The sequence below is a fragment of the Mesoplodon mirus genome (genome assembly GCF_964341445.2).
Source record: "Mesoplodon mirus genome assembly, chromosome: 13".
NCBI lineage: Eukaryota > Metazoa > Chordata > Mammalia > Artiodactyla > Ziphiidae > Mesoplodon > Mesoplodon mirus.
Window position 1 is genome coordinate 85,076,595 of NC_138989.1, and position 16,965 is coordinate 85,093,559.

The 16,965-nt window shown below is 46.5% G+C and overlaps 2 protein-coding genes across 5 annotated transcripts in view; one reads left to right on the forward strand and one right to left on the reverse strand.

Annotated features, from left to right (window-relative positions):
• The window catches only part of FBXO15 (F-box protein 15), a gene marked incomplete at its 5' end in the record, with an annotated part of 119,973 nt that extends 111,689 nt beyond the window's left edge, over nucleotides 1-8,284 (reverse strand). For all 3 annotated transcript variants that reach the window (XM_082640760.1, XM_082640761.1, XM_082640759.1), the window contains 2 exons: nucleotides 710-820; nucleotides 8,157-8,284. In XM_082640760.1, coding sequence (XP_082496886.1) covers nucleotides 710-820; nucleotides 8,157-8,284 — 239 coding nt within the window. The remainder of the gene's footprint in view (nucleotides 1-709; nucleotides 821-8,156) is intronic.
• Nucleotides 8,285-8,506: 222 nt separating this feature from the next.
• TIMM21 (translocase of inner mitochondrial membrane 21) lies at nucleotides 8,507-16,483 on the forward strand. Of its 2 annotated transcripts, XM_082640872.1 has the most exons (7): nucleotides 8,507-8,719; nucleotides 9,087-9,611; nucleotides 13,132-13,194; nucleotides 13,290-13,387; nucleotides 15,639-15,712; nucleotides 15,799-15,904; nucleotides 16,000-16,483. In XM_082640872.1, exons 2-7 carry the CDS (start codon nucleotides 9,311-9,313, stop codon nucleotides 16,090-16,092), a joined length of 735 nt encoding a protein of 244 aa, XP_082496998.1. In that variant the 5' UTR covers nucleotides 8,507-8,719; nucleotides 9,087-9,310; the 3' UTR covers nucleotides 16,093-16,483. The 2 variants fall into 2 exon arrangements, with proteins under 2 accessions (XP_082496998.1, XP_082496997.1); XM_082640871.1 differs by lacking the exon at nucleotides 8,507-8,719 and having other exon boundaries at nucleotides 8,947-9,611.
• Nucleotides 16,484-16,965: the final 482 nt, after the last annotated feature.

Here is a 16,965-nt window from a genome sequence, read left to right on the forward strand (position 1 = left end):
AAAGTTTAAACCAATGTCCTTAATTAAATCTTTCTTTTTTGTCCTTTTCTTTCTCTTCAAAATCATAGTGAAAGTATGTACACTGTTACCTGAGCTAGTTATGACATGGTATTAAAAGCCCAAAACTTGAAGTCAGGCAATTTACGTTGGAAATGTGTAGACCAGGTGCACCCCCCGCCCTCCACTGTAAGACCCTACAGCAGCGCCAAGCTTCCAGGACTCCACACGACACTGGGCATACAGCTGGTGCTCCAGAAACATCAGTACGGTACGAATCCACAAGCATTTCAGCATCAATCTCAAATAATAAATTTTTTTAAAAAGTTTCTACAGATCTTGCTGCTGAGGGTCACAGTATAGAACCTGCTGTAGCAAAAGGGGCTCCTCAAATTCTGAAAGCTAAAAAAGTCAGAGATCTCGTAAGCTTTCAGAAGAACACACTTTAATCTTCTTTCTCCTTTTTCAGGGGTCTTTATCAAATGGGAAGTGAATAATTCTGAAGAACCTTTTATAAAAAGGAAAATTAAATTTACTTGTCACTTTTAGAAGTTTAGCTTCATGAAACGAGTCTAATAATGACAGGCTGATGACTCATAATCATCCTCTCCGTGTTGTGCATTCTTCCGACACAGTTCTATTCTTAGAGAGCTCAAAAGAGCAACCCCGTGTATCCAGCCCCCCAGCGTGGCAGACCACCTCTGCTCCTTACCTGTCCAGAGACACAGAGCAGCCGGTGCAGGATTTCCCGCAGAGCTCATCTAGCCGGGCACAGTGACTCAGAGTGGCACAGCCTGCGACCAGCCTGACGCCTCGCCCGGTTCTGAAAACAAACATGGAAAATACAAAGTATAAAGGCGCCTGTCCGTTCCCCTCTACAAAACATAAAGGATTCATAAACCCCAAAGACTACTCGCTATGAAACTTCATCTACAGCAAGGGAGGGAGGGAGGGCGGGCAGCAGGGAGGGTGGTGAGACGTTCAGTGTCCTGAGCAAACCTGAAAACTGGACTTACTCTGACTGACGTGTTTTATTATAGGCTGTCAGCATATCAAAGAGCTGCTATAAAGTGTACTGAATGGAAATAAAAAAGGAAAAGATAAAATGCATCAGCTGTCCAGTTCCAATAACACAATAGAAACCTAATAAAGATAACATCCAGGGCTTCCCTGGTGGCGCAGTGGTTGAGAATCTGCCTGCCAATGCAGGGGATATGGGTTCGAGCCCTGGTCTGGGAGGATCCCACATGCCACGGAGCAACTAGGCTTGTGAGCCACAGCTACTGAGCCTGCGTATCTGGAGCCTGTGCTCCGCAACAAGAGAGGCCGCGATAGTGAGAGGCCCGCACACCGCGAAGAGGAGTGGCCCCCGCTCGCCACAACTGGAGAAAGCCCTCGCACAGAAACGAAGACCCAACACAGCAAAAAAATAAATTAATAAACTCCTACCCCCAACATCTTCTTTAAAAAAAAAAAAAAGATAACATCCATAGAGTAAAAAAATGTAAATCTGTGAACCAGAGCTGCCACCACAGTCTCCGAGTTTGCCGACCTTTGAGGAATAACGTCTGGTTCCAGCTCTGGCAGTCACAGCCACGGGAGGACCAAACACGCATCCTCAAACTCGCTTACCCTTTACAGCTCACATTCAATGGAACACGTTTTAATTGGCATTCTTTTTATTTTAGTGGTAAATAATAAACGTAAAATAACAGTGAATCTTACAGTCAATGGCTTTTAAGACTTAATGAGATCTAACATTTTATGCAGTTAGTCCTTTTCAGAACCTCCTAAAATAAAGTTTTATTAAAATCAGTCCTCAAGACCAGCAGTACTCAACAGCAGCTGGGCAGGGATCCGAAATGCCCAGAAAGTCACCAAGCTCAGTTTCCCACTTCCAGGCAGCAGTGCACAGAGAGCGCTCCTGGTGGACACACGACTTCTCCTGGGAAGATCTGGAAGCTGCCTCTTTACCCGCTCCCCAGTACACACACCAATAACTGACCCACCTCCCGGCCAGTATGCTATTTCAGAAGTGACTAAAATCTAGAGTGCGCATACTCTGTATGCTTAGTTCGCCAGCGCTACGGCTCTGAGGATGTCCTTTGTTCACCAAGGGTTTTACCACTCCCCCACCCCATTTTTCCCACCAAGATGACTTCCTGGATATAGTTAGACTATCACTCGAAAAGGATATGGGCAATGACTGGGGGCAAAAGGAGGCGGGCCTAAGAACTTAGAAGTAAGGGCAACAGTCTCTGTGGAAGTGGAAGAATGAAATCCACACGGACAGATCTGAACAGAGGGTGGCCCTCGACCCCAAGCATAACCTGCTCTTAGGAGGCATGGGGAGTGTATCACCCATGGACTCGGAGTAGCCTGGTGCCTGCCACGGAGATGGACACGCCACGATGTACGCGTCAGCAAGCGCTCAAGTCGCCTGACGATGCCCCAGGTGATTCTGAGCAGCCAGAGAATGAGCTTCTCTTCCCTTAGCAGATTTTTCTCTTCAGAAACAAGCATAATGGCTGGCACACAGTAAGCCCTCAATAAACATGAGATATCCTCTGCACGCTGGCACCTCAACCCAGGAGAGGTTGAATACAGTAAACCATTCCAGATCCTGCTGCTACCCACGCCTCTCCATCCCAGCTTCAGCAAAAGGCACTCAAGGTGCTCTTCATCTTATCTGACTTCCTAGCCAAATGCAGAGCAGTAGGGAAAGGGCAAGGAGAAATGCTAATTTGGAGAGCTTTGCAATGCCCTCTCCCCCTTTGACCAGAGAATTCCACCTGTGCTGTAATTTTATACTTCCGCTGTTTCAGCAAAGTTTTCCACAGTAGAAAAGCTTTAAGTCCACTGACGTGGCTCTAACAGTAATCAGAGGTAAAATACAATTTCCTAATTGTATTAATTTCCTAGGGCTGCCTTAACAAAGCACCTTAAACTAGGTGGCTTACTGTCTTGCAGTCCCAGGGGCCAAATGCCCCAAATCAAGGTGCTGGGAGGGCCATGCTCCCTCTCAAGACTATAGGACAGAATCCTTCCTTGCCTCTTCCAGCTTCTGATGGCTGCTGACAATCCTCGGTGTTCCTTAGCTCATGGCAGCTAAGCTAACTAACTCCAGTCTCTGCTCTCTCCTTACAAAGCTGTCTTCCCTCTGTGTGTGTGTGTCTTCCTATAGAACAGCAGTCACATTCAATTTAGGACCCACCCTAATCCAGCATGACCTCATCTTAACTAATTACATCTGCAGAGACCCTATTTCCAAATAAAATCACATCCTGAGGTTCTGGGTGGACATGAATTTGCGGGGGGAGATGGGGGCACTATTCAACATGATACACAATTTTTAAAGTATTTTTAAATGATTTAAAAGCATTCCTTATTTTAAGTGGTTAACTAATCCTGCAAACTCTATATGACCTGTGTTACAGATTCAACGAAAATATCTGTAGGAGACAAAGGTTTCTGACACATAAGCTTTAAACAAAAGGAATTTCTTTTACCCCTCCATCAAATAGTAACAATATCTACCCAGAGTCCCCAGGTGGTGACCCTCAGACCACTACAAGTGCGAAGGGTCGTGCCGAGAAGTCTAAGAGTCTAGACACACGCTGATGAAGACTGAGGAAGGACTCTCCCTGATACACTATTTTTTAACTTAAATGAACACTGCTGTGGTTGACCAAATATAAATTTGTCTAGAAGCATTAGTAAATTGATAACAGCTTTTTGCCATTATGATTTCCTCAATCAAAAGATGCAAAAAAAAAAATCAAAACTATTACCCTAGACCTTTCCAAGGGAACTGAAGAAAAGTAAATCAACACAATCTATCGATCAGTTTCAATCTAGCAAGCTGGCAAAGACCAAATAAATGATAAGGACGAGGGCAGGTCTGCTGCACACAAACAGGCAATTCTCCTTCACTGCTGGGACCATAAACTGGTGCGAACACTATGGACAGCCAAGTCCTTAAAAGGCACAGGTTCTTTTAAGCCAAGAATCTCACGTCTAGAAATATAACCCAAGGCAAAAAAATGAGCCCAAAGACTTCACTCAGGAATGTCCATCTCAAAGCTGTCTGCACTGGGAAAAGTACTAGAAACTGTATAGACCTCGGTTAAACCCCACGACCTCTGTAAAGTGAGCCACGTTCAGCCAAGAAAAAGGGACAGTTTCAATACAGGTGGAAGTATTTGCACAAAAACAAGTTCGTGGCATCTCCCAGATGTCTGCACGGCCAGCTCCCTCACCTCCTGGATACAGACCGCCATTCAAATGTCACCGTCTCCCTGAGATCTTCTAGCCATGCTCTCTAAAACCTCCAATCCATATCCCGTGCACACACACACACACACACAGACACACACACACACGATGCCCCCCCCCAGCACCTACCGCCATCCGACACCACACATTTTGCTTGTCTACCTTGTTTGCTGTCATTGGGGTATAAACACCACACTGGCAGGTCTTTTGCACGAGTTTTGTTCCCTGATGATTCCTCAGCACCCACAACATGCCCAGCATGCAGAAGGCATTTGATAAATATCTGCTAAATTAATAACATCAACTGAAAAAGGTTATATCAGTATATACTACATAATCTTATTTTTGTATGTCTCTCTTAAGGGAAAATGTAAACACATACATACAAAGAAAAGCGATCTTCGAGGAAAGATAACAAGGTATTAACCGGTAATACGTCTGATTCACAAGATTATGGAATTACAGGTGGTAGTTTTTAAACGGGGGCTGGAAGACTGAAGGCACAAAACACCATGTACTTTCTAATGTTTCTTAATTTACTGAAAATGTAATGAATTGTGGGGTTTGTTGCTTTAAAACTGAGAGCCCATACACAAGAAGGTCTGGGAGCACAGTTTCACAGCACCATCCTTTAGGCTGGAGCCGTGGTTTTCAAAGGCTTCCACAGCATTCTGGGTACCAGGCCCCCCGAAATCTTGGAGCACAGCCTGCAGAAAGCACAAAACTTCTTTGAAGTCTCTTATTTAATATTAAAAGTTAATGCAAATATTGCATTCTACTGGATAACTTATCAGTGTTTGTCTTATCATAAAAATGTATTATATGACTCATCAGTTACTTAACATTTTCCCCCAAAGCTGTTACATTAATTTTCCACGTCAGGAAGGTGCCCCCTGCCCACTGGCTCCTATCTGTTCGAAAAGTACAGCCTATTTGTTGCTGTTTTGTTTTTCCATAATTAAAATAGATCTCCTGAGTCCCTCATTTCCAGAGCAGAAGACTAAGTCTCTAACGAGGCAACCAACTGACTTCTTCAAGGTCCCAAGCTAGAGGTCAAGAGCCCCAGGACCCTCCCCTCCTGACTGTCCTCCAGAGCTCCTTCCACGGTGTTACTACAGTTACTATACATCTTATCAGTATGGATTTTGGTACCATTGAAAGCACATCTCCATTTCTCCATAAAATAAACTAACTGCACATTTTTAAGGGCCACACAATTAACAATCAGTAAGTTCCATGCATGTGCTCATGGAGCTGGATCCCAAGCAGGGCCCTGGGGGGCTCCTGGACACAAAGCCTTTCTGTGCCCCCCATTTCTTTGACTATAGGAAATAGCCTTCATCCAGCCTCCAAGACCTTCTCTGAGTTCCAACCGGCAGATTCAAACATTTGTTAATTAGGGAAGGGAGGGGATACAAGACAAGGGAGAAAAAGTCAAGAGAAATAATAGTTCAGCCTTGGGGCAAGGTCCTGGTGCCCCATCAATGGATACACACATCTTTGAGCTGTTCTGCAGATGCTAAAACGTCCTCCAGGTGGGAGAAGTTAACCATTAAGGAAGGCATGCTGCCCACAAGTACCCACCGAGACACCAGACCAGTTGGAACCAGGTTGATGATGCCGACTCTCACTTACCTCACCACCAACCAATCAGTACAATGTCCACCAGCTGATTACGCCCTCTTTAAACCATTGCTATAAAACTTCTCACTACCCTCTGGAAGGGGGTCCCAGTTTTTGGAGGTGCTAGCCCCCTGTGTTCCCTCTTTGCCTGGCAAAGGAATAAAGCCACTTTTTTTCTTTCCTCCTAAATTCTGTCTCTGTATTTCTATTCGGCACCGGTGTATAGAAGCCAAGATTTCGGCAACAAGCTCTGTACGTCTACAAAGTTAAGTACACATTTAGCTGATATAATTAGTAAGATGACATTTAGTTTAAAACCGCCTTTTTTCAAGTGACAAACTTTACCTGATTGCTTTGAATTAAGTTTGGTATTTTAAAAACCTACTTTCTGGGCCTGATTTTTAATATCTGATAAATCAAAGAAATTGGACCAAGTAGAAATTAAGCCAACTTGATATGCTTTCTGCTATATTTCTTACAGTTTAAGGTATTTATTTATACAAATGCACATTTTGTGTTAAAAAGGTTTACACATATCACACATTTTGTGTGATTCCTTGTTAAAAACTAATTCTTTTGCACTGAGACATTAAAAATAACCACCTGTGTAGACCATAATCATTCTTAGGAGCTGACTTTTCTTTACCAAAAAGAACTTACATCTCACCAAATCACAGGTTGAGGTGCAGACTCCCATGCCAGGCATAATTACAGGCATTCTAATTACATCATTTCAACAGAAAGTTCACTCAACTTTCAAAGTAATAAAAGATTCATCATATAACAGTCATTCCACTTCCACTAAAAGCACATTATATATAGTCTACTTTTAGTAATAGTGGCAAATTAATGTAAAGTTCAAGCTTCCTATTTTAAATTCCTGTCTTTCTCTCCTACATAATAGAAATTTTGCAGGCATTGTCACTATTTTGTCACGAGGCTTGTGATATGTCTAGCGTTACAGCTATTTTCAAGAGCCAACTATTACCGTAATACCAAGGGAGGGGGCCCTGCTTCTGAAACCAGTGTAAGTAGGGTTAGAGGATCCCAGGATGGACACAGGACATAGTCCTGGAGATTCAGGGGAAAAAATATACCTTAATTAGTTGAGCTGGTAAGTAACAGAATACTTTTCTATGCTTAAACATAGACATCTGGTTTGCTAGAAGGCATATTATGCCTGACTTTTTATTCTATAAATGGAGAATACCTACAAGGAAAAAGATAGTCCTCAAGAATGCAAACGGTCCTTAGCATTATCCCTCCACCTGGTAATCTAACTGGGATGATGCGTGCAGAGCTGGGACCAGCTCACGATAAAAGAAAGAGGGATTTAACAAGGCATCACGACAGCACGTGGATATTTCTGACAAACTGGATCACTCGCTTTGTGAAGTGAGCCATTATCCTTGGAGTTAAGCTGAAGTTCCTTTTGGAAAGCAGCTGCCGGCTCCCACTACCCGCTCCTTCCCCAGCTCACTCCTCGAAGTTGCCTTCTCTCACTGTGGAAGAGGACCACCCTTAAGGCCCATGGTACCCCAAGAGAAATGGAACGGAGACGAGCCTCCAGACACCAGAACAAAGAACACCACACGCCCCCGCGCTTGGACATGAAGACGGCAGAAGAGGATTAGAGGTTGAGCACCAAGGGGTGACTGTCTAGAAGGCATCCCTCCAGGGTTTGCTTAGAAACTCAGACCTGGCCTTGACGTCGGAGGTGCAGTTCCCAGACCAACCTGCCTAACAGAGTTACCTGGTTAGGGGTTGAGTCCTCCGTTCGTGAACTGGGAGCGGGAGAGAAAACCGATAATATTTGATAAGCAGAATCTACTTCTCTAAGTTATAAAGTCATAAAAAAGACAAACGGTGACTCCCGGTCCCAGAATTAGGAAGCAACTTTGGGAACGCGTTCTGGAGGGGACCCTGCCAGCGAGCCGCGGGTGGAGCGCGGAGTTGCGCACCAGCCCCCGCAGGTGAGCGCGTCCACTCGGCGGTTCTCGGCTGCTCAGGGTCGCGGGGCTCGCACGCCGCCGTTCCCCGCAGGGCCCACTAACTGAACGAACTGAGGAAAGAATACTCCCGGGAAGCTCCTCTACTTGTATCATGACTTGGGGTAACCCCACGCTTCCAGGTTTTAGAGACTTCCTCCCGCCGTCCTTCCAGACCTTCACCGCGCTAAAAGGAGCGGCGAGCGAGGGAGGCGGGGGAGTGAAGGGCTTTCCTCGCAGGGGCCCCCCGGGCGCGCGCCCCCCGACAGTCACCTGAACCCCGCGCCCCCGGCTGCCTTCCCCGCTCTCCCGCGGGCCGAGCCGTCGCCGCCGAGCGGCGGGGGCCGCGCCGTGAGGCCGCGCCAGAACGGTTGCAGTAGCCGGCCGCGTCTGGTCGCCATGGAGACCCAGCGCGTACGCTGCTCGGCGCGCTCCTCCTTCCTGCCGTCGCACCGCCCCGGGCCACGCCCACCCGACGCCAGCGCGCGCCCCATGCGCGTGCGCAGAAGCGGGGCAGGGCCGCAGATAATACCGCTTTTCCACGGGCTCCAGGGGCGGTTCTAGAAACTTCCGGGGCCCGGCTTCTACGCACGCCCGACGTGCTGACGCCGAGGACGCCTGGCGGCCAGAGGCCGCTCGGACTTTGTGGCACCGCGTGGGCTTTGTGGTGGCTTTGTCCCTTCCCACCTGCTGGATCTGGGGTAGTTTGCGCGGTTTCCTGTCTGGTTTCCTTAGGAAGAACAAACGCAAAGGCTACATCATCTGCCCATAAGGAACATGATAGCGACAATCAGGCCGAGAATTTCTGTTTATAGGGGGCTCTCTAGGCGTCGCAGGTACAAGCAATTTATAATTGCTAACTTGACTTTTGCAAGCTCTTTTTGAATTACACAGCGCCAGAGGCACAAACCCCGCCCACCACCAACACGGCCCCGCCTTCTTGTCGCGCCAGGTACTGCGGCGCGTGCGCAGAGGCCCGCGCAGGGGAGTCTGGGAGGCGGCGAGAGGTCAGCGCGCGCTCTGGCCGCCTTGCGCTGTGGGAGATGTAGTCCTTGTGCCTTCCCCGCTACGGCAACTCTGGGAGAAGTGTCGCCCTCAAACTACTATTCCCAGGGCTCCTAGGGGTTTCCCCGGTTGCTTTTGGGCCTGGCGGGGACGGGGTGAATGTCAGCATAGAAAGTAATCAAAGCACTTTAATTCCAGTAAAAAAGAGGGCCGAAGAGAAGGGAAGGAGGACATCAACTCTTTTCGGGAGACTTTGTCTTGATTTACGCCGCTGGAGCCAGCGTTTTTTCCGAACACGCCGTGCAGAATTACCGGTGTGAACGCGAGGACTGGAGTCCGCGTCCGGCTGGCTGTGTGGTGGGTAGTGAAGGTTTGCTCGTCACAGCTGGCATCTTCCCTAAGCGGAGCGGCTTTCCGTGAACATGATTTGTACTTTCCTACGAGCTGTACGGTGTACGGAGAAGCTGCACAGGCCCTCGGGGGAGCGGTTGTTTTTGGCACACTTTGTACTTAACAAAGCTTGCTTGAAGACTGAGCCCAATTGGAGATGGGAGCCGCAAGAGCAGAAGAGAACGGTGCGACCTAGGTGTATTTTGGGAGTCACCCAGAAAACCATCTGGACGCAAGGACAGAGCCCGCAGAGAGCGAAGGAGGACGGCAGCAAACAAGTGTCTGTGCACAGAAGTCAGAGCGGGAAAACTGCCATCTCAACGTCACAGAAAGGTAAAAGGGAAGTCCCTGTAACGATCAGTCTTTCAGCAAACGTGACGAGAGCTGCCAGTGCCCTTTTACACAAGTTCAGTGCTAAGAATAAACAGTTCACACAAATTAAAAGGTAGAACCGTTAAACACAGTTTAGAACCAGAGAATACAGGCCCACAATTTTCTTCACAGATCTGAACTCAGATTTGAAAGTTGGTTTTGATATAATTTTGCTGAATTATGTCTATAAAATTTTTCTCAACTTTTCTCAGTTTGGTGACAGCTATATAAAACTTAACCATTGTTTAGTACTTTATATTAAACAAGTAGATTTCCCAGATGTTAGTTCATCTCATTTGAGCCTCAAATTTACTGTTTCAGACAGACATTAGTACTCATTAGTATGTATAAGGCATATTTCCCCAATTTCACACAACGAAAAATTGAATGCAGATTTTCCCAGTCTCAGTTTTCTGATATCCAGGACAACCACTCCTGTATCTTTAGTCTTTCAGAATAGCACTGCCTCTGGCATTCCCCCTTAGATGTGATACTGCTTTTGATTTACTATTTTGGTCAGTAGGAGGCAGTTTCACAGGCTTCCATTGGACTTTACCCATTATGGTAGCTTTTAATCTGCCTCAAGGGAATTAAAGTAGGGACTGTTGTTGCCAATTACTGAGTATGTCTATTCCAGTTATAAGCTGGGAATCAGGGAAATGACTGCCAGGTAAGTCCATGGACCCAGCTGTGAACCTCTTACAAGCCAGGCTCTTTATTATATAGCCACCATATGTACATAACAGAGGGACCATAATGACTCCTTGGGATATTGATGTCAGCTCAGACTCTGTCCAGCAGACCTTGAAGTGTTTGGGTGTCCCCCTTTTCCAGCATACAGTCACCAAGTGAATGGCTGTAGGGCTCAGGTGAAGGTCCAGGGGAATCACATATACTTGCTCAGTATAGAGGCTGGCCTTCCTTCGGTAAATGGATTCCAGGTCTGAAGACTGATTCACGTCCAGAAATTGAGCCATTCATTATCATGGTTGCTCCCACCTGGCTTCAATGCCACAGCCGTCCCCATGGCTGTCAGGGCACTTTGTTCTGTAACGATGTGAAGTGTTTTCCAGGCCCTCCTACAGGACAGTCGGCTGGTGGATTTTGCCCTCGGTGTATTATACCCACTCTAGCGTGCCCATAGTTTGCCATGGCAGTTCTGTCATTTTTACTTCAATTAATGTGGACCACGCTCTCTCCATCTTTCCAAGAGTGAACCTAGCCATGCACCAGCTCCCAGGCTGCTTGTCAGACTTGAGTTTTTGCTCAGAGGAGAGTACTGCCCCTGTTGATCAGCTCTCACTTGTCCAGTTCTGTATTCGGTGACCCTTCACGCTGCCCTTAGGATACAGCCGGCTCTGCTGGTGGGGCTTCCAGCCCCTTTGGGGATGGCCCGTTTCCTCTTTCCTCCCAGTTATGTTGTAACCTGGCCAGAGCACATGTCTCGCTAGATGGAAGCCCCCGCCAGGTCTTCAAGGAGGAAGAAGAGCTAGCCTTTAACTGGGAGGCATGAGCTGCTGCTTCACGCCGGAGGGCTCAGGAGAACCTGCGGACTCAAGATTCTGGAGTGCGTCAGCCTTGATACCCCCTTGCCAAGCTGCAGGCTCCCTCTCCTCCCACGTCATGACCTTGGCCTTGGCACAAGAGGCCTGGTCGGGTGAGAGTCCAGCCTCTCTGCTACTTTTTTGCCCTGGGCCTGGCCCTCAGCTTTTTCTGCCCTCTGGGTGCAACAAAGGAGTCTCCTGTTTTGCTGTTGAGGAGGCGTCTGACTTTCACACTTGACCTTCATTGGTGATCAGTTACCTCAGCCTCTCACTACCTTTCTCCAGTGCATTGGCAGCCCCCACCACAGCCATCCAGTCCAACTCCTTATAATTGCTTATTCCCCCTAAATTCTCAAAACGCGACACCCATCAGTGCATTCCCTCCCACCAGTGCTCCGGGCCACCATCGGTGAGAGCCACGACAGTTGTGTGACCACTCCCCGCCGGGCCTCTCAGCTCCTCCTGCCACCAGGGACGAGTCCTCGAGGCCAGCCGGTGGCCAGTGATCCAGCTCCAAAATCCCAGTTTGGAGCTGCTTCCTAGGACCACTCCTGTAGCCCCGTCGTAGGGCGAGTTCCAGGGAAGCAGACTCAGTGGGGTCTGCGGGCAGGAGCTTTGGGGGCCTCCCGTGGGGAGGCTGGGCTGGGCAGAGGGAGAAGCTGAAGCGCGGGGCGTTTGCGGTAGGGCCTCCGCCGGTCCTGCAGGAGCTTGGGGGCTGGGCTGGCCCTTGCAGTCCTCTCATCTCAAGGTGTGGGGCTTGGGCACCAGCCAGGCACTGGGTGTGGGGAGGGCCAGAGCCTTGGATGCAGGGATTCTGCCAGCCAGCAACCACATCAGCTCCCCCCACCGGGGGTAACAGGAGCCTCAGTCCTGCGGGGAGCACGTGGGTGGTCACCACAGCACCCCTCATTGCAGAGACAGTTGGCAGGAGGGGTTTTGTGTGAAAGTATACAGTCTGAAAGGGTCAAGAAGAGAAAGGTAGACGATGAGCATCTTCTACTGAAGACAACTATAACATGATGCTTAAACAGACTTCGAGAATGCGTGGACTATGAGTGATACTCAGCGCGGGCTTTGCACATAGTACATACAGTCGATGTTTGTGGTTGAATAAACGGGGTAGAACCTTCCCGAGAGCCTAAATGAAGCAGCGGTGAGTGCGCCAGGTGGGAATCGGGAGCAAAGGTGTTGGGGCAAAGGCCTGATTTGGGTCACGGGGAACATCGCGGCTCCTGACCAGCACGGGCGGTGTCGTGTTCTCAACGTGCCGCCGGGCTCACGGCTGGCAGTTAATGCTTATTAAGTGTGTTTTGTGACCTTGGTAGAGAATAGAATGAGATGGGTTATTTTAAAAAAAAAAAAAAGTGCAGTATCTGTGTAGGTTCTTCATTTTCTAAAGCAGTTCGATTCACAAATCTGCCTGGCCAAGCAAAGTCCTGTTCTAAATTCCGTTCTGTTTTGTTGTTTCACAGCCAGCAGGGTGGCAGGCTGGGAAGGTCACTGACTGTTGAGGATCGAGGCCCATTTTGATCCCTTTGACTGCAGCTGACAAAGCCAACACGTCTCTTAATGTGTGAACAGCAGACCGTATCCAGTGGTGCCTAATCAAGGACTGTTGTTTACACTCAGAGGGACTGGATCACTTGTTCAAAGGGTTTTCTCATCTTAGACAATAAGGAGGCATTAAAATCATAATGCTACCTAAAGTAAAGAATCGATTCCTAAGCCCTGCTCCCAGAATCCTGCTGGGGTTCTTTCAGAAAGTTTCTTCAGGTGGTCCTGATTCACAGAGAGATCTGACAACAGCTGCTCCAGAACATGTACCGACCCCCTCATTAGGTCCTGAGCCCGCGTCTCACCTGCTAGAGATCCTGAAGCCAGAAGCATCCCTGCTCACGTCCGGCTCAGGTGTAACCAGTGGTGTTTTCTCTTTACAGTGAAAGAAGCTGGGAGAGATTTTACCTATTTAATAGTGGTGCTGATTGGAATCACCATTACAGGTTGAAAACACAGCAAGTATAAAACCCCTGAATATCTTTTTCACTTTCCATTTGTCTCGCTCTTGCTTTGCTTGAGCTTTTTCTTTGATTTTCAGGTGGCTTGTTTTACACGATCTTCAGAGAACTTTTTTCTTCATCCAGTCCTAATAAGATATATGGGAAAGCCCTAGAAAAATGCAGATTACATCCCGAGGTTAGTCCTCAAGATTGCGTTACACAGACTCTGATAACAGGGAGAGGAATGTGGTGGTGGGAGGGGCAGGCAGAGGTCACGTGCTAGCTCTGAGACTAGTGAATTTATATAATAATAAAACCGTAATGGTTGAATTGTGATTATGTCATTAGCTCTTTGTTCTGTACTTGAACTGCTTTGATTACGAGTAGCACCCAGAGGTCCATGCGGGGGTGTTTCCATCCTAACGGTACCAGAGAGTCATTTTACTCGTTGTCATCAATAGTAAATGCTTAGAATATACCAGAGTATTAAACTCACTAGTCTTTTTAAAACCCGAATTCATAATCTTATGATCATAATAGTAATTGTTGATGCTTACTGAGAGCATATTGTGCACCAAGCACTCTGCTCAGTGTTTGAGCACATTGTCTTTATTCAGTCTCACAAGAACCACTTGTACTGGGTGCTACTATTATCCTGTTTGCCGAAGGAAACTGATATTTAAAGAGATTAAGTGACTCAACTAAGATGACTGAACCGGTAAGAGGGAGAGCCAGAACCTCAGTCCCAGTTTGGGTGATTCCACGTCTTAGGCTCTTAAGCACAGCCTGCCTGAGCCACGCCCTGGAGGATGCAGATGTGGAAAAGCCGCCTCGATTCTTTTAAGGATCCCGTCCAGAGGAAGCTTTTCATAAGGCTTTCCAGTCACAGATAGAAAGCCAGTGTAGCCCGTACAGTGCCAGATTTTACTCCTGGGTGGAAAACTTTGGCACTGAAACATCTTACTCATTGACATCTTAATTCTCGTACTTTGAAAGAAAATGGCAGGTAGCATCATAAATATCAGGGCTGTTTCTCACACAGACCAAGGAATAATGTCAGAGAAACAGAACGTGAGGTCCCTGGGGAGGGGAAGCTTTTGAACCCGCAGATCCTCTCAGCGTCCATGCCCTGCCCTGGGTTTCCCTGGGGCACCACCTCCAAATGCTCCACAAGTGTCTCTAATCTTGTCAGGGCGGCATGAGCTAAGGGCCTCTGGCATCTTTCTTTTTACTGGACTCGGGGCAGTCTGAGAACTGTGGAGGAGAAGGCAGAGGGGGAGGTGTCCCTCTGAGTAAGTTGAAACTCAGCAGGGAGTAAAGGAGGTTCCCATTAGAGTTACTGGGAGTCCTAATTATACCTGACAAGAAACCCTTTACAGGGTACAAAAATAAACGTGAGCAGTAACATAATTAAATGTTAGGGCGCATCTCTAAGAAGAGATGAAGAGTTGCTGTGTTATTCACAAACTTGGTCTTTCACAGATCTTCAGCATTTTGAACAAAACAGAACTTCACAGAATAAACACAAAGAGGGAGATACTATTAAGGTCATAACTTAATTTGCCGCCTAAAAGAGCTCTATGAAGAGTAATTAAACTTCAACAGTTCGATTTTGTCAGCATTTATTAGGGGCCTATTGTTTGCCAGGCACTTTGCTTGGTTGAGAAATAGAAAATACTTGTTTTGATACAGACATGTTTAATCTATTAAATTATTTGAACAATCGTTTCAGCTACACAGTTCTTAAATATGTCTCATCTTACATATTACTCTCTACATGTGCCTGAAAATTTTGATACTGAAGATGCCCAACAGACCAAATAAGAAAAATTTCCAGAGTTGAAGCAATATTTGTTTTAGTTTGATATCACATTTCTATTTTTTTTGAAAAGGTTCCGAAGTATTTGCGTTTTAAATTCAGTAAAAATTACATTTCCACTTCATTGTGAGTTTTCCCATTGGGAATAATGGATTCCTACCTCTAGATCTGGTTTGTTTTAAATAACTCATTACTTGTTTTTATTTGTGTATTTAATAACTAAAAAATTATTTTGATCTCATAGCTTTTAGTATTAGACCCCATTGGGTAAATTTCACTAAAAATGTTCAGACATTTAAATATTTGAACACTTTGTTACCTCGTGTTTCTTTTTGTAAAAGGGGAGTGGAAACAGCTCCACTTCAGCCTAACTGTTCTGAAACTACAAGTAACACCATAAAGTTACCTATTTCATTCTCTGTGCATGAAAAGTTTGAGTGTTAATTATGGGATGATTTTTGCCTAATAACTCTTTTCCCAGTTTTCTTATCATTGGAGATATCATTTTGAAAGAGTCCCAGGCTGCTTTTTTTTTCTAAAATAAACCACTCAGTTTGTCAGAAAATATTTCCCTAGGAAGCTTAAAAAAAAATAGCCCTGACTGAGGAAGCATCACCTTACTCTGCAGGTCCTAAGTGTCTTCGGCGAGCCCGTTAGAGGCTACGGGGAGATGACGAGACGTGGCAGAAGGCAGCACGTCAGGTACTGCAGGCGGCTTGGATTCGAGAGCTTGGGGTGATGTTTAAGTGGGAGGAATTCAGGCTTGTGTGTTTTCATTGTCTTGACAGTTTTATTGAATACGTAAAAGATGGGCTGAAACACATGCGTGTGAAATTCTACATCCAGGGCTCCGAGCCCGGGAAGCAAGGAACTGTGCATCTTGAAGTGAAAGAGGTGAGATCGTGTGGGGATGGGGTTTCTTGAACGCAGACTCAACGTAAAGCGCCAAAGAGCAGGGCGACACCTTGATACTCATTTTTTTTTTCCAGAACCCAGAAAGTGGCGAATATGAATTTCAGTATATATTTGTAGAACTTGAACCATATTCTAGAACTATTGTCATTGAAGATAATCGATCTTAAGACAATTAAAAGAACAAGCAACCACGTGTTTCCTGACAGATGTGGAAAAATGCACATGAAGGCTCTGATCTTCGCAGCCCTCTTCCAGAGTCTATTTCAAATAAAACAGGAAAGGAGTGTAGCTCATAAAAGTGAAGGCAACTGGGTGGTAGTTGCATTTAGACAAACTGAATTAGAGATTTTCTTGTACAGTGAAAAATCATGAAATAGAGCACACCTTATGTTAAATCATTGAATTGCTGATCATGAGCAGTGTTTCTGCTGTACTTAACATCATCTTTTATGATAAGGAATTTTTGTTATTAAAAATTTTACACCACGTAAATAAGAAAATAGAGGTATTTAATGCTTTTTCATGTTGTATAACTGTAAAAAGTCTGAAATAAAATTGAAACTAACGGATGTCAGAAGCAGCTTCCTTCCACATATTTTGGAATCTGACTTGAGAAACACTTGAAAATATTTGAGAAATATAGGAAACCAAGTGATACACTCTTCAAAATTATCATAGGTAGGTGTACACGTTGCATGGTGTTTTGTTGTTTTTTTTTTTTTGCGGTACGTGGGCCTCTCACTGTTGTGGCCTCTCCCATTGCGGAGCACAGGCCCCGGACGTGCAGGCTCAGCGGCCATGACTCACGGGCCCAGCCGCTCCGCGGCATGTGGGATCTTCCCGGACCGGGGCACAAACCCGCCTCTCCTGCATCGGCAGGCGGACCCTCAACCACTGCGCCCCCAGGGAAGCCCAACGTTGCATGGTTTTTAGTAATCTAGTTTGTCTCATGTTTCCCCCTCTGTGAGTTGGGGGCCTTGTGCACGGTAGGACACGTGCACGCTGTAAAGTTGGGTGGACCTGGGCTCTCACCAGGTGTT

Excerpts from the sequence above, each read along its gene's own strand:
- TIMM21 (XM_082640872.1), top strand. The coding sequence starts at position 9,311 with ATGATTTGTACTTTCCTACGAGCTGTACGGTGTACGGAGAAGCTGCAC. Across the intron at positions 15,713-15,798 it reads GGCAGAAGGCAGCACGTCAG|TTTTATTGAATACGTAAAAG; the intron begins GTACTGCAGGCG and ends TTGTCTTGACAG. Across the intron at positions 15,905-15,999 it reads TGCATCTTGAAGTGAAAGAG|AACCCAGAAAGTGGCGAATA; the intron begins GTGAGATCGTGT and ends TTTTTTTTCCAG.